Source organism: Schistocerca cancellata, chromosome 12 (assembly GCF_023864275.1).
Source record: "Schistocerca cancellata isolate TAMUIC-IGC-003103 chromosome 12, iqSchCanc2.1, whole genome shotgun sequence".
In the NCBI taxonomy this organism is placed as follows: Eukaryota; Metazoa; Arthropoda; class Insecta; order Orthoptera; family Acrididae; genus Schistocerca; species Schistocerca cancellata.
Genome location: NC_064637.1, coordinates 7,817,848 through 7,835,299, shown reverse-complemented (window position 1 = coordinate 7,835,299; position 17,452 = coordinate 7,817,848). Strand labels below are relative to the sequence as shown.

Here is a 17,452-nt window from a genome sequence, read left to right as displayed (position 1 = left end):
TTGATATGATAAAAGGTTAAATGAGATCGGGGGGTGGGGGAGGGGGGGTATAGTGGAATATACTGAAATATTAATGAAAAAGAAAGGATACATATAATTCATTTTAGGTTCATTGACTTTAACCTGTATATAGGTTAGATGTATAGATGTATAATTTTGTGTGATATTGTTTGTAAATATGCTAATAGTGTGGTGTCACCGCCAGACACCACACTTGCTAGGTGGTAGCTTTTAAATCGGCCGCGGTCCGCTAGTATACGACGGACCCACGTGTCGTCACTGTCAGTAATTGCAGACCGAGCACCACCACACGGCAGGTCTAGAGAGACGTACTAGCACTCGCCCCAGTTGTACAGCCGACGTTGCTAGCCACGGTTCACTGAGAATTACACTCTCATTTGCCGAGACGATAGTTAGCATAGCCTTCAGCTACATTTGCTACGACCTAGCAAGGTGCCATATTCAATTGCTATAATACTTCTGTATCATCAAGAGCAATGTTCTACAAATGTGGATTAAAGTTAAGTATTCCAGAAGCTACGTACTTTTCTTTATAGCATTCATTACATATCCTGTTTCAGACCTCACGCCAGCCTGCATGAGCTTATAGCGTGCATTTCGGTCTCCTCCAACAAAACAGTGTTGGCACGTCTGCCGACACTTCAAATAGTATAGGGTAAAATGTTAATGCTTTTGATATAGTCATACATGATGTGACCTTAATTGTAACCTACACAAGTACATTGAGTACTGAGTTCATCCCTGTTCCTACCTAGAGAACTGCATCCTAGATCCTTACCTGACCTGGATGTGAAAATTAAAAAACTGTAAAACTAATAGTGGACTGTGCTATTGCAGTGTAGAGACTGCCAGAAAAAGAGGGGTTGCAGACACAAGATGGACAGCACAAAAGGACTGATGATTGTGAGCTGCCAATTCCTTAAGATGTGCAATGTGAACCAGTGGCTGGAGTGACAGCTAAGAAAAGAAAACATTTTTTATATTTTTTGTGTATATGTATTTAGCAACCATTCATACAAATAATACTTGTAAGAGTGGCTGAGGGCGTGGTGTAACGATACAGCCTTCCCCAAAATTCATATTAAATGTCTGATACCACCCTCCTTTTATATGCTTCCAGATAGTTATCAGACAATTCAGTGCTTCCTATGGCATTTTATGTGTGTCTTTATATATATCATTCTGTCCTATTTGATAAACTTGATATTCATTGTGAAGGTGTATGGAATGTTCTAGAAGATTGTGTGTTGTCATCATTATCCAGAGATTGTTGTCATTAACAAACTTACGTACAAATGCTGGATTGAATGTATAATAAAGAAATTGAAGGGATAAATATTTGGCAGAAAATATTAAAATGCTGTGGAAGTGTTGGCATACGTGTCTGGCGCCTCTACTTACCATAATTACAATCGAGTAACGAGTTAACACAAAGAACCTCATTACCTTGAGAAATGGCCTGAAAGTTATTAGCAAGCAATGTATTTTCAATTGTTATTTATTTTTATGTCTTCGTTTGCAATTAATAGTCCTTGTAATTACATTTCTAGTTAACTCTCCAACTGTTTACATCTCACAGTTTTGCAATTTCAGAACTTGAAGCTTTATTTATAACTTTCTCATATGCAGTCACATAAAACACAAGATTTGTAATACTTTTACATGTTAGTAATCAAATCCAAACTGTAATTAATTACATAACTAAAATAATATGAGAGACATTATTGTAATTAAGGTTCAGAATGCTTTTTTATGGAAAACTAAAGATATTACTAGAAAAGATTGTTATTCAAATATTGTATTTTATACTTTATTTGGCTGTAAATTTTAATTGTAACACTGAAATGATACAAAATTAATAATAGAATAATTTGTGAGCAATTGTTAAAATTCTATATAAGCGAAAGCAGTGAGGCTGTGGGTCTGTCAGTCAGTTGTTGAGTTGTTCATGTCGAGTCTGCTCGAGAGTCTGTTTGTCAAAGAGATCAGCGATGTCTGTGAAGTGCTTTGTTTAAATGTGTTGAGAATGCAGTTCTGTCGTCAATAAATAATGAGAAGTTCCAAATTTATGTTCTTTCATCAAAATGAACTCCAGGAAAAAGTTAAGTAATTTTAAGTAACGATCAAGAAGAATGTAGCACCATTACAACCTCTGCAGTCAAAGAATATACAGTTTAGTATTTCTAAAAAAATATAGAAGACTTTAGTTTTATGATTATCCTCATAGCAACCTGTATCTGGAAGTTTACTCTATGAAACTATGACACACTACCATTCATTTACAGCTACTGATTTCCATTTCCAAAGACGACATACACTGTACACCACTGAGAATGTGAACACGAAGTCACTCTCAAATGTGTTAATCCTTCCGCTGTCTGATGAAACTGATTTATGTGCATTACCTTATGTTACAACAAGCATGTTATCTAATATAACATTTGCATTGCCATATGAGGTACCTTCACGAAATGTTTTACAAAAGATGAAAAGTGAGACTACTTTCTCTGCTCCTCACTGCTTAGCTCCAGAGCTCAGCCATTAGACTAGGATACTCTCTCATTTACTCTCGAAGGAACAAAACTCACGTTGGTGAACTTGCTGTAGGCCTTCCTGCACTCATCTTCTGAGATGCCGTAGCTGGTGTAGACACTGATGAACTCGTCCAGGTCGATGGTTCCGTCACCTGTCGAAAGGAAAAAGCGAATACTGCAAGCTGCGAAGGAGTACTTTTCACAGAGCAAAGCAGATACAGTGACGAGCTATATGCACAAAGAAACAATGGTGTGAGATTACTTATTCTTTAGGCAGAGAGGTAAAAGCAATAACTTTCACTGTATTGCAAATTTGTAAGAGGTAGAAGGTATCTTATTTCCATAAATTGAAACTTCCTGGCAGATTAAAACTGTGTGCCCGACCGAGACTCGAACTCGAGACCTTTGCCTTTTGCGGGCAAGTGCTCTACCATCTGAGCTACTGAAGCATGACTCACGCCCGGTACTCACAGCTTTACTTCTGCCAGTATCTTGTCTCCTACCTTCCAAACTTTACAGAAGCTCTCCTGCGAACCTTGCAGAACTAGCACTCCTGAAAGAAAGGATATAGCGGAGACATGGCTTAGCCACAGTCTGTGGGATGTTTCCAGAATGAGATTTTCACTCTGCAGTGGAGTGTGCGCTGATATGAAACTTCCTGCAGATTAAAACTGTGTGCCCGACCGAGACTCGAACTCGGGACCTTTGTCTTTTGCGGGCAAGTGCTCTACCATCTGAGCGACCGAAGCACAACTCACGCCCGGTACTCACAGCTTTACTTCTGCCAGTATCTCGTCTCCTACCTTCCAAACTTTACAGAAGCTCTCCTGCGAACCTTGCAGAACTAGCACTCCTGAAAGAAAGGTTATAGCGGAGACATAGCTTAGCCACAGCCTTGGGGGATGTTTACAGAATGAGATTTTCACTCACAGCCCCAGGCTGTGGCTAAGCCATGTCTCTGCTATATCCTTTCTTTCAGGAGTGCTAGTTCTGCAAGGTTCGCAGGAGAGCTTCTGTAAAGTTTGGATGGTAGGAGACGAATTACTGGCAGAGGTAAAGCTGTGAGTACCGGGCGTGAGTTGTGCTTCGGTAGCTCAGATGGTAGAGCACTTGCCCACGAAAGGCAAAGGTCCCGAGTTCAAGTCTCGGTCGGGCACACAGTTTTAATCTGCCAGGAAGTTTCATATCAGCGCACACTCCGCTGCAGAGTGAAAATCTCATTCTGGAAATTTCCATAAATTGTTATACCTGTACTTATATTAAGAAATTATGAAGAAGACTCCACTACTGTGTGTGGTTCCTTTTTCTTTTTTCCCCCTCCTTTCCAATGTCCTGTCTCCAGCCAATGGTGAGACAAGACAGTTACACAGAGAACTGACCAAACTAGTTATAGACTATTATTATGATGAGGTCACCACTCCCAAAAACAGTTTTTAAAGCTACTGCCAACTGCTCCAGGGAAGAATCGATGTACCTCATCTGTTTGCATCTGGTGTAATCACATGGTCAAATGTGAAATCATTTTTCAGTGTGTCTGTGCATTGTGTATCTGAGGCAAGACACAGGGGCCTGGTGAGTATTTACCTTGGTGGATGTGGAAAAGTGCCTAAAAACCTCATCCGGGCTGGTCAGCATACCGTCTCCTATGGTTAATCCACAGGCAGATTCGATGTGGGGCTGGCCACTTCCCCGTGACTCAGAAGTGGCAATTTAATGTCTGGGTGGTTCAAAATGGCTCTGAGCACTATGGGACTTAACATCTGAGGTCATCAGTCCCCTAGCACTTAGAACTACTTAAACCTAATTAACCTAAGGACATCACACACATCCGTGCCTGAGGCAGGATTCGAACCTGCGACCGTAGCAGTCGCACGGTTCCGAACTGAAGTGCCTATAACTGCTAGGCCACCATGGTCGGCTGTCTGGGTGGGTTTTCTTACTCGTCACACATTTTATTCGTGAATATAAAAAATGGTACGACAGACTCAAAACCGGAAAAGGAATAACACACGGCCTATTGCCTTTCACTAGGTCTGTCTACCGTAGATATGAAAGACTTGACGGTGGAGATGACAGATGTAGACAAGGAAAGAGTAAGTGTAGGAAATCGGGAAATCTACTGCATCAAATTTGCTGATGACGTGATACTGCTTTGTATAAAACAATCTCTCTTCATAAAACACTATCCAGAGTAAATGAAAAATGAAAGAGTACAGTAGGAGAAATGACACAAAGAAAACTATGGTGACAAAAGTAAATGCTAAAGAAGGTATTAAAGTGAGATCTACAGAAACTCAAATCAAACAAATTGCACAATACAGATGTTTGAGGAGCATGTTAGTTGATAACTGGGCAGTGAAAAGAAACAAGATGGAGAATTGCAGTAGCAAAGCAAGCTTCCAAGAAGGAAGAAGTGCTGGTTATGCAGCAACTTAGCATTGGGGTTAAGAAAAAGCTCGGTCGAATGCTTCGTGTGCAGTGAAAGCTGCAGAGCAAAGAAGGAAGAGAAAACTGAAGTGGCGGTAATTTTTAAGTCAATTAAAAGATGCCCTCTCTGGTCACTAGATAGTGATAATATCTGATCTGGCAATAAAAGACAGTGAGGCCATAGACGAGGAGTCGAGCATGCACCGATTAGGCAGTAGCCGTTTGTCGGTGTTGAGATCTGAAAGAGACCAGATGCATATACACTCCTGGAAATTGAAATAAGAACACCGTGAATTCATTGTCCCAGGAAGGGGAAACTTTATTGACACATTCCTGGGGTCAGATACATCACATGATCACACTGACAGAACCACAGGCACATAGACACAGGCAACAGAGCATGCACAATGTCGGCACTAGTACAGTGTATATCCACCTTTCGCAGCAATGCAGGCTGCTATTCTCCCATGGAGACGATCATAGAGATGCTGTATGTAGTCCTGTGGAACGGCTTGCCATGCCATTTCCACCTGGCGCCTCAGTTGGACCAGCGTTCGTGCTGGACGTGCAGACCGCGTGAGACGACGCTTCATCCAGTCCCAAACATGCTCAATGGGGGACAGATCCGGAGATCTTGCTGGCCAGGGTAGTTGACTTACACCTTCTAGAGCACGTTGGGTGGCACAGGATACATGCGGACGTGCACTGTCCTGTTGGAACAGCAAGTTCCCTTGCCGGTCTAGGAATGGTAGAAAGATGGGTTCGATGACGGTTTGGATGTACCGTGCACTGTTCAGTGTCCCCTCGACGATCACCAGTGGTGTACGGCCAGTGTAGGAGATCGCTTCCCACACCATGATGCCGGGTGTTGGACCTGTGTGCCTCGGTCGTATGCAGTCCTGATTCTGGCGCTCACCTGCACGGCGCCAAACACGCATACGACCATCATTGGCACCAAGGCAAAAGCGACTCTCATCGCTGAAGACGACACGTCTTCATTCGTCCCTCCATTCACACCTGTCGCGACACCACTGGAGGCAGGCTGCACGATGTTGGGGCGTGAGCAGAAGACGGCCTAACGGTGTGCGGGACCGTAGCCCAGCTTCATGGAGACGGTTGCGAATGGTCCTCGCCGATACCCCAGGAGCAACAGTGTCCCTAATTTGCTGGGAAGTGGCGTTGCGGTCCCCTACGGCACTGCGTAGGATCCTACGGTCTTGGCGTGCATCCGTGCGTCGCTGCAGTCCGGTCCCAGGTCGACGGGCACGTGCACCTTCCGCCGACCACTGGCGACAACATCGATGTACTGTGGAGACCTCACGCCCCACGTGTTGAGCAATTCGGCGGTACGTCCACCCGGCCTCCCGCATGCCCACTATACGCCCTCGCTCAAAGTCCGTCAACTGCACATACGGTTCACGTCCACGCTGTCGCGGCATGCTACCAGTGTTAAAGACTGCGATGGAGCTCCGTATGCCACGGCAAACTGGCTGACACTGACGGCGGCGGTGCACAAATGCTGCGCAGCTAGCGCCATTCGACGGCCAACACCGCGGTTCCTGGTGTGTCCGCTGTGCCGTGCGTGTGATCATTGCTTGTACAGCCCTCTCGCAGTGTCCGGAACAAGTATGGTGGGTCTGACACACCGGTGTCAATGTGTTCTTTTTTCCATTTCCAGGAGTGTAACAATTTGTGTAAGAAATGTACACACACCAAGTATTATTAATTATGTGAATGTATTATGTCTGGCCTGTGTGTGAAAATATACACAGGACAGTTTTAAAAAGTTGTTTGAATATTTATTTATTAGTTCACAAAAGTACATCGTAGCATACATTTGGACGGTCGTGAGGACCTGTGAGGACACCAGGAATAATGGAGGGAAACAGCAGTGTGACACCACAGTGTTGAAGAGATATAAGAAATCACTTGAAGAAGGAACATAAAACATTTTCAATTTTTATGTCTATATATTCATAATGAAATATTATTGTTCAATTTTTTCTTCATTAGCTACAGTGACCGGATAGCCGAAACCCCCATTTTATCCGATAATATAGTCCAGAATAATGTTAATAAATCATTTAACCCTTTAAATAACATTTCCCTTATCATTTCCAAATCCTTCTCCTATAATTTTGCACTAAAGCAGTCAAGATGTGGGTCTGGAGAAGAATGGAGAAAATAAAATCGATGGATAAAAAGAACAGTGAATTACTGCAAAGGGTAAAGGTACAAAAAAACTCTCTTAAACCTGGTTAAGAAAAGGGAAACAAACTGGGTGGGACATATATTGTAAGGAAAAGCAATTCTGACAACAGCTATTGAAGGCACAGAGGACATGTGGACAAAAATAATAAGGAGAAGAAAAATTGCTGGACGAAGTGAAAAAATGGAAGTTGTCTGTAGTGATTTGCTAACTTCAGTATATTATATTTTATGTGTCTAGTTGTTACGAGCAATCTTTGCCGTCACATTCGCACATTCGTCCACTGAACAGTTTTCTGCGTACTCACTACTGGGTCTGCCATACCGTGAGTAATTTATTCTGGCCGAGATCTTTGAGGCGAGTGAGAACTGAGGGTGCTGAGCTGCTACGTGGTTTTCAAGTTTTTTCTTCTCTGTTCCATTTGGGCTGTTCTGGAGTGGAGGTGTGGTTTTGCTTCTGTGTGGTGTGGCATGCTTTCAAGCAAAACTGCATTGAATTATACTGAGAAAGATGGAGAGCCATATCTAAAAGCAGCTATAGATTTTCATTCTTAAAATTCTACCCCCCCCCCTTTTTTTTTTTTTTTTTTTTTTTTTCCCCACAGAGAGTTACTCAAGCAGGATTAATAGCAGGGGGGCATTCCCAATTACGATTAATGTGGGGCAGCTTCCATTCTGTTTATGTGCTGTATCGGTTCATAATCGAGTTTAGTAAGGTGGTATTTCATTCACTAAAAAGGTTTTCTAAATTGTTTAATTCACAACTGGAGAATAAGTCTATATATGATTGTGTTGAGTGTTCCGTGTGATTCATATAATGTTAATCTTACTGTGCCGCATAAGAACACTTGTATTCATTGGGAAATAATTATCACAGATTAACATAAAATCTTTATTTCTATTTAATTCCTTTCATCAGTTTAATCAGATGAAGTATAGTTTTTCAAGATGGCAGCATTGAGCAGCCACGAGACTTTGCACTAGTGCCTCACATAGTAATAACGTGAGAGATATTTTTTATGCCTTCAGCTCATTCGCTGGTTTGATACCTTTTCTTCGTGACAGACAAACTGGACAGCCCCTGTAATGCTTTCTATTACCTTAATAATTTGTTTTCAGATTCCAGGAGATAAGTTTGCCTCAAGAATTCAAGACCGGCAGTTGTTTGGCATATTTATGAAATGTTTGGTGGAAGCACTGTATTACCACTTACAAGCAGTCCAGTATTAAGTAACGTAACTGAACCTACTACTTGCTACATGTATTGCTTAGTAGACATAATCTAGATCAGTGGTTCCCAATCTGGGGCTGATTACCCACTGAGGGATAAATTGAAATTTTCTTAGGGTAAAAAGAAAAGCGTTCAACTGTGTTTCAACCACAAAGCTACACTGTTTTAAAAGATCAGTACTATCATCACTATTTCATAACACTGTAATGCTGATTGCATAAGTTTCCAATACCTACCTTTTTTTCCAAATACTAGCACAAACACACGACACAATGTTCTGGAGGTCACAGCTTGTGAAATGAGTGAATAACAATATCTTCTGCACATAGTCCACCCACTAAACTTACAGTTTGTACCATATGTCACATATGCTTGAACATCCCTCGAAAATGACATCTGCATGTAGTAGTAGTAGTAGTAGCAGCAGTAGTAGTAGTTTTATTTATCTGTATATTTCTTTTACAAAGATACTGGACATGACTTGAACATACAACTTAAAAACAACAGAAATAATTCATATGTACAGATATTTCCATAGTTACAGATGTGTCTAGTATGGCAAGGATAGGACAGGCAGATGGCTGTGACTTTATACTAGGAACCATCCCAGCATTTACCTGAAGTAATTTAGAGAACTCTTGGAAAACCTAATCAGCATTGATGATTACGGATTGGAGCTTCCATTGTCCCAAACACAAGCCCGATCTGTTTAAAACAGTGCTACCTCGTTCAGTTTAACCTTAAAGTTAGTTCCTGCAATAGGCCAGATATTGCTCCAATAATCACTTCACAACAATAAATTAATTAATTGACAGTCCAACCTGACAATAATTTTGTAGTGACTACCCTCAATGTGGATCGGTAGTCTTCCTTTCGCAGAAGGAGTTGTAGGTGAGGCAATGATGTACTGAGAATTACTTCATCGATCTATGGAAAAATATTGTCAGAAATATGCAGTACCAATACTCCCACTGTCTCATTATTTCACTGTTTAATGAAACACAAAAACAAATACCATTTGTCTCTTGTCATTTTAAAAATAAAACTGTTCAAAGAAAACACTTTTTCATACTCGAGCTTAGTTACACACTGATATTGATGGTGGAGGGTAGAGGGATAATACCTGACTACATTCTAAGAAAGGTTGGGAACCACTCATCTAGATGATGCTTATGGGATCCGAGGTTATGTTTAGTGTTGAGAAAGTTGCTAAGCTGGTAACAGTAAATCATTCCAGATGTGGAAGAATGCCTGTTGCGCTAAGTGCGAAAGTCTGCATCGAATATTACCCGAAGGATAGTCAGATCGCATGACAACATTATGCTTTGGGCTCGATTCAGTTAGCAAAAAATACTACAGGGTGGTGCACGAAATGTGTTACCAATTGTTTCTTTCACAATTTACGATGCACATTAGATATCCCGCTGGGATCTCTACAGCAGTACCAGCAGAGTTTGGAAAAACAAATGAGTTACGAAACGACATGTAATTCACGATACTTTCACTAGGAAATTAGTAAGTAGCAATGGCTGACAATGGAAGACTGACGACACAGCAACGATTGGCAATTGTGTTACTTTTTCGTGAAACGAAAAGCCTTGTTGTGACTCAGAGGCGTTTTTGACAACAGTTTAACACACGATGGGTCCCTTGCAAGAAGACCATCCACAGGTTGTACGATAAATTTGTACAGGAACGAAAACTATTGGAAGAGAAGCGACCTCGGCCTAAGTCTGTTTGTTCGCCGGAGAATATTGGAGCGGTACGAATTGCTGCACAGAGAAGCCCCGGGAAATCGTGTAGAAAGGCAGCAGTGCACCTGGGAATATCCAGACGCTCCGTTCAACGCATTCTTAAAAGTGAGCTCCGTATGTACCCATACGAGACGACCTGTGCACAGAAGCTCACTGAAGAACACGAGCAGCAGAGACTGCTGTTTGCTCAGTGGGCGGACGATAGGGAAGAAACTCTCAGCAACGTTTGGTTTTCAGACGAGGCATATTTTCATTTAGACGATGTGGTTAAAAAGCAAAATGTACGCTTTTAGGTCACTGAAAACTCACAAGCACTTTATGAACGACAACATAATGCTCCGAGGATCACAACGTGGGCAGCAATTTCCAGTCACGGACTTATCGGACCCTTTTTCTTTGAAGAAATAGTGAACAGTGAGCGTTATTTGAGCACGCTTCGCAATAGCTCCATTTCACAGCTTCTCGCTACTGCCTCGCCCTTCAACACGCAGTGGTTCGTGCAAGATGGAGCAAGGCCACATACTGCAAACACTGTGTTGGAGTTTTTACACGAGCATTTCGACATGCGGATCATTTCACTCAGGTTTCCAGGTCGCTTCAATGACGGGGGTACCCAAAGGAAAAATTTTTCCCGAAACGTCCACGTGATTTAATGGAGCTCAGAAGACGTATTCTTCAAGCTCGCAGTGAAATTACAGAAGACGTGTGCCGTAGGGTAATCACTAACTTCAGTGATCGTTAGAAGGAAGTTAGGAAACGAAATGGTGGACATATTGAGCATGTGCCGAGTTAGAACAAATCTCCACGGACAGCTCTTCATCGTAGTACATGTTCCTTTCAGATTGTATTGACAATAAAATTTATATTCAAAAACAAAATGGTAACACATTTCGTGCGGCGCCACCCTGTATTTTAATGAGGAATTTGCGAACACCATACGTACGGTCAATGCTGCCGACAAAAGAACAGGGATTTTGTTTCTCTGGGTTGCTTAACAAATACAATTTCTTTATTTAAGGAATAACGTTACCAATGTCCACTGAGCCTTTGATTTGTCTGGTATCAAATGTCTGAGTGAAAATAAAGTCATCAGCTAAGTTACAGTTTATTACCGAGTATTGCTAATTGTACTAATATCGCAGGATACTGTGCATTAAAAGTCATTTATTTTATTGGAATTGCAGTAATCAATGATTGTGTGTGGATTGTGGGAATGAATGGAGTTTCTCTACATTACTCTAAAGTAAAACATTTTGGGGATGTAATTCGAATTATTTAGGTGTGCTTCAACGAATAATAGTAAACTAGAAGAGTAAACTGTGCGGGAAATTAGAGGAAAATGCACTGTCAGCCTTATTGTGAATAACTGTGGAATATAAGTGAGTCCTGGAGTGTTGCAATAACAATAATCAATGATTGTATGTGCTTTGTGGGAATGAATGGAGTTTCTGTACATTATTCTAAAGCAGAACATTTTAAGGATGTTTCAACGAATAATAGTAAAATAGAAGAATAATCTGTGTGGGACTTTAAAGAAGAATGCATTGTCAGCTTTAATTATGAATAACTGTGGAATGTAAGTGAATCTGGGAGTGTAAAAGAATTTTTTTGGTTCTATATGTTAGTGGGTTTATTAGTTTTTTTATCATTTTTTTGTTATTTATTTACAACATGCTCCATTACAATATTTGTAATACTACATGTATGTAATTGTGTGTATGTGTGTGTAGCATAATGTTCAAATTGTATGATGATGATGAGGGAAGGGAGAGGGTGAAACCCGCTGCCAGCACACAGCCTACCCCTCGCGAATAGCACCGAGGGGGCTGCTAGGCTTAATGTTCCCACCCAACAGAGGTCACTGTCAACAGAAACTGCAGAAAGGTTTTTATATTTAAACCAGGACATTGGTGCAAAGTCTGGTGACCTGGAGCTTCACACTACCACCTCTCCTCCCCTTACCAGCCAAATAATGGCAGTGAAAATTTTTTCCACCACCAGGATTCAAACTGTCTTACCCCCAGGTCGAGCGCTACCACACAAGCGCGCCTCGGTGATCTTGACCACAGAGGTGGGTCTACTAGTTTTGGTTAATGCTGTGGAACAGTTTTCATTTGTAACTCATATCTTAAGCATGGGCCAGTTTATACACTATCATTTACTGGAAATGTTAGAAGTGAAATGGGATAAGGTAGAACTTCCAGAAGAGTTTCTCGAATCTGTCGGAGAGTCAGCATTTTCTCATTTAAGCTCAGGTGCCTACTGACAATTACTTTATTTGCAAATACATATTTAGGGGATGCATGGATAGAAAATAACTGGTGTGAGATTTTTATGGTGTGAATTAACATACTTTTCCTTACACACTATGAGATGAAAAGTATCGGGACACCTGGCTGCAAATGACTTACAAGTTCGTGGTTCCTTCCATCAGTAATGCTGGAATTCAGTATGGTGTTGGCAGACTCTTAGCATCAATGACGTTTGTATTTCTTTTTGCCTGCTTCATTTACTGCATTTTTATATTTTCTCCTTTCATCAACTAAATTCAGTATCTCTTCTGCTACCCAAGGATTTCTACTAGCCCTCATCTTTTTACCTACTTGATCCTCTGCTGTCTTTACTATTTCATCCCTCAAAGCTACCCATTCTTCTTCTACTGTATTTCTTTCACCCATTCTTGTCAATTGTTCCCTAATGCTCTGCCTCAAACTCTCTACAACCTCTGGTTTTGTCAGTTTATCCAGATCCCATCTCCTCAAATTCCCACCTTTTTGCACTTTCTTCAGTTTTAATCTACAGTTCACAACCAATAGATTGTGGTCAGAGTCCACATCTGCCCCTGGAAATGTCTTAAAATTTAAAACCTGGTTCCTAAATCTCTGTCTTGCCATTATATAATCTATCTGAAACCTTCCAGTATCTCCAGGCGTCTTCCATGTATACAATGTTCTATCAGGATTCTTGAACTAAGTGTTAGCTATGATTAAGTTATGCTCTGTGCAAAATTCTACCAGGTGACTTCCTCTTTCATTCCTCACCCCCATTCCATTTTCACCTGCTACTTTTCTTTCTCTTCCTTTTCCTACTGTCGAATTCAACTCACCGATGACTATTAAATTTTTGTCTTGCTTCACTATCTGGATAATTTATTTTATCTCATCATACATTTCATCAATCTCTTTCGCATCTGCGGAGCTATTTGGCATATAAACTTGTACAACTGTGATAGGCATGGGCTTTGTACCTATCTTGGCCACAATAATGCGTTCACTATGCGTAGCTTACCTGCATTCCTAAGTTTTTATTCATTATTAAAACTACTCCTGCATTATCCCTATTTCATTTTGTATTTATAATCCTGTATTCACCTCACCAGAAGTCTTGCTCCTCCTGCCACCGAACTTCACTAATTCCCACTATATCTAACTGTAACCTATCCATTTCCCTTTTTAAATTTTGTAACCTACCTGCCAGATTAAGGGATCTGACATTCCACGCTCCGACCAGTAGGACGCTAGTTTTCTTTCTTCTGATAACAATGTCCACCTGAGTAGTCCCTGTCCGCAGATCCGAATGGGGGACTATTTTACCTCCGGAATATTTTACCCAAGAGGACGCCATCATCGTTTAACCATACAGTAAAGCTGCATGTCCTAGGGAAAAATTAAGCCTGTGGTTTCCCCTTGCTTTCAGCCGTTCGCAGTACCAGCACAGCAAGGCCGTTTTGGTTAGTGTTACAAGGCCAGATCAGTCAATCATCCAGACTGTTGCCCCTGCAACTACTGAAAAGGCTGCTGCCCCTCTTCAGGCACCACACGTTTTCTGGCCCCTCAACAGATACCCCTCCGTTGTGGTTGCACCTACGGTACGGCTATCTGTATCGCTGAGACACGCAAGCCTCCCCACCAACGGCAAGGTCCATGGTTCATGGGGGGGGGGGGGGGGGGGGGGTTAAGCAGTGATATTTATTGCTCTGTGTAAGCGATGTGTATGTATGGTCTGACAATGGAGTCAAGGTTTGAAATTTTATTTTTCTGAGTGAATAGTTGTTCAGCTGTTTAGACGAATTGATGTTTTTATTCCTGTGTATTTCGGCTTTACAGTTGAGTGTTTCTCGTGTGCCACGTGAATGTGATGCGAAGCATATCTTGCCCGACTCATCATTAACGGACTAATGTGAAGATGATTGTGAATGTGATGTGAAGGGAGACCAATGATTAATGAGAGTGATTTGGCCATAAAGGGTTGAGATTGCTCGAATAATAAAGGAGAACTGGAATCACTTGGAATCATATGTAGATGAACGTAAAATATTATTAGAGGGAGATCGGTGAAAACCACATTGCGATCTAGCGAAGAAGGACGAGATATTTGAATTTAGCTTAACGGTCTGGATTCACAAAAGCCAGTGTCAGCTGTGGACAGCCATTGTCACAGTGAAGTGTGCAGGTGATCACAAAAAGGGAAGTCGGTGTGACGGGAATCCGGGCTACAGCTTCTCAAGTTTGAAGGTTGGCGTCGGAATACTGACAGTGACAGAAATAAAAATACTGTGTACGTTGCAGGGGCACACACACACACATCCCTCAGCTGCAGCCCGGTGGGAGGATCGGAGGGAGCACAGAAGAGAAGAGGAAAAATAGCGCACGAGAAAGTTACCGATTGTCGTAGTCACGAGGTAGGACAAATTCTATTGTGAATCATTCTGGGAGTATCTATGCTGGAGCCACCGATTGAGATATTATAATATTGAAAGCATTTATAATCCTAAAGTAGATTATGTGACGTCACTGAAGTCCAGGAGAGAATGTGGCTGGAGCTGGGGAAGCACAGGCGACGTCCAGTGTCAGCTCTGCTTGTACGGCACAATAAGTTTTATTTTTGCTCGTCCTGAGTTTATAGTCCTAACCGACTGTACAGTTGTGCAGGAAGTCAATTTGATTGGTTTCGACAAAGTATAATTTGTATCTGTGACAGTCTAAACAGATTAATACAGTGGTGGGTGAAGAAAAAGCTGACACCGCCACCGAGAGTGACGCCAGTACGCAGGGCAGCCGCCTGTTCCCTCCCACGTCCACTGCCTCGCCTCCGTGTCGTAATTTTATTGTCACTGATGACCACTCGGTTGTAACGGTGGTTTAGATTATTTTTGTGACTTCGAGAATATCGGGTTATTAAGTGTCAGCATGTCCTAAACTACCCTGGCACTGTGGTTTCAAGTCCCACAAGGGCAGGACGCACACCGTAACAGAGCTGTGACCACTCTGAACGGTAAATTTGTACGCGAGTGACTTTTTCTTTAGTATCGGTAGTCTCTCGTTGAGAGAAAGAATTTGTAGCCACGTGAGCTACACTCGTGACTCGGTACAACGGCTGTAGCGACTGTACACGTGCGGGACACTGAGCCCCGACACCACATTAAGATTTTACCAGATTTATGTGTTATTCATTTACAGGTGTACCGACCTCTTCCAGACTGTTGTTATCTTCGAATAATTCACTGTCAAAATTTGTTCAGTCAAGTTCAACATACTAGTAGCTGCACTGCAGGTAAGATCAGGTAAATGTAAGAGGCCAAGGATATGCTGGTGTGGAATGAACAGGTAGGTCTGTTAGCCAGTCGAGTTATGCAGTGCTTCCTGATACAGACAGTTGTTTATGGTATGTTTTTGGTTAGAGTATGGACATCAGTTACTTTCTCTCAGTGGAAAACAATTTTTGTTTCAATTGGCACCAAAAAGTACAAATCAAATTAATGTCAGATACGAGAGGCAGGAACGGAGAATGTTTCGAGGGTACGGGTCAGGTGGTGAACTGTTAGAAATTGGGTCAGGAAGTAGCTCACGAATTAGGGTCTGTCCATTACAGGTCGATTATGTGTGACAACTGGAAATGTCTCCAGACTGTGGTGGTGAAAGAATAGTATCCGAGGTAAATGATGTGACTTTTTTGTTTGCGGTTTTGCCGAATATTGTAAATACGAGGTCACTCGAAGTTAATTTTTGTGTATTTATGAATTCCCTCTGAGGAGAGGTTTATGTGATGTCATAGTCTTTGCACTGATTTGGGGATTAACAAGAATATTTGAGGTTTGTTAGTTTTCCACTAAACGGAGGTTGTCTCAGTTGAAATTGGGCAGTGCTTTTATTTGCAGAACAACCACCACGTGCCACTGTAATACGAGGCAGAACTGTAATACTGTGCACCATGTTGGGCACTGTTCTCTGAGACGAAGCACTGGCCTGTGGAACATCATATTGCAGCAGTGCAGGAGTATATGCAGACACAGTCTATCACAGCTGCACGACTAAACTTTTGAGGCAGGTTTGCTCTTGGTCACAATAGTCCACTGCTACAGGTATCTAAATGATGTTAAGATGGAACTCTGAAGGACAGTAAAGCTGCAGGTCTTCCTCATTTGGTATGTACACTGGAAATTTTAACCACGTAGTGGCTGCGATCTCGTGTAGTTCTCGACCTTTGGCTCGATGGCAAACTTTCGCACCCGGGTTGGCAGATATCGGCATTCTCCGTATCCTGCACCGAGTCCTCCATTGCGGCGTGTACGAGGTCTGCGGCGTCAGTAAACTCACTGAAAGTGACAGCACGGTGACATTTCAGTTTTACAAAGAATTCCTGAGGCTTCTGCAAGTCGGAGAGAACACTGCGAAATTTCTGGATACGTACACAGACAGAACTGTCGGCACTGGGCTGCACGTTCCCTACGCGAACTGCTCGAGTGTCCTGTGTCTAGTGCAAAAGTGACAGTTTGCTGTGCCGTTTCCTCCGAGTGATATATTGTTCTGTATTTTTTTGAGACTGAGGGCCATACTGTAAAAGTAAATTCTGAACACTTGACACCCGTATTGCAAACATTTCTGCATCGTGAAGTCGACCCCTATTGCCACACACGGTGCCAGCACGATGGAACGACAACCTGTACTCTCCGTTGGAGTCCCAAATAAAATGTTTCCGGGCAGAGCCATTTCTCGTTTTGTTCACTGGATTTGACAACATCACTTTATTTTTTGTAGGGCTAAAAAGACAGTTTATGACCAATACCCAACCATTATCATGTTCTGGCATGCTATGTTATGTCTCCTGTATAGATTACTTGTATTATTCGGCACGGTGCAAACTTAGCGATGCAAGAAATAGTGAAACACACTAATGCTCCATAAAAAGATAATGTGCCTTTATCACAAAGTGAATATTTACAGTTTTCCCTGAATTATTGTTTTCCTGCCAGGTGTTCGGGTAGCACCCTGTACTCA

General features: G+C 42.0%; 1 protein-coding gene across 1 annotated transcript in view; it reads right to left on the bottom strand.

The window, feature by feature from the left end:
- LOC126109713 (calexcitin-2-like) overlaps nucleotides 1-17,452 on the bottom strand; it is a 443,937-nt gene that overhangs the window by 26,494 nt on the left and 399,991 nt on the right. The window contains exon 6 of the mRNA XM_049914767.1: nucleotides 2,610-2,707. Coding sequence (XP_049770724.1) covers nucleotides 2,610-2,707 — 98 coding nt within the window. The remainder of the gene's footprint in view (nucleotides 1-2,609; nucleotides 2,708-17,452) is intronic.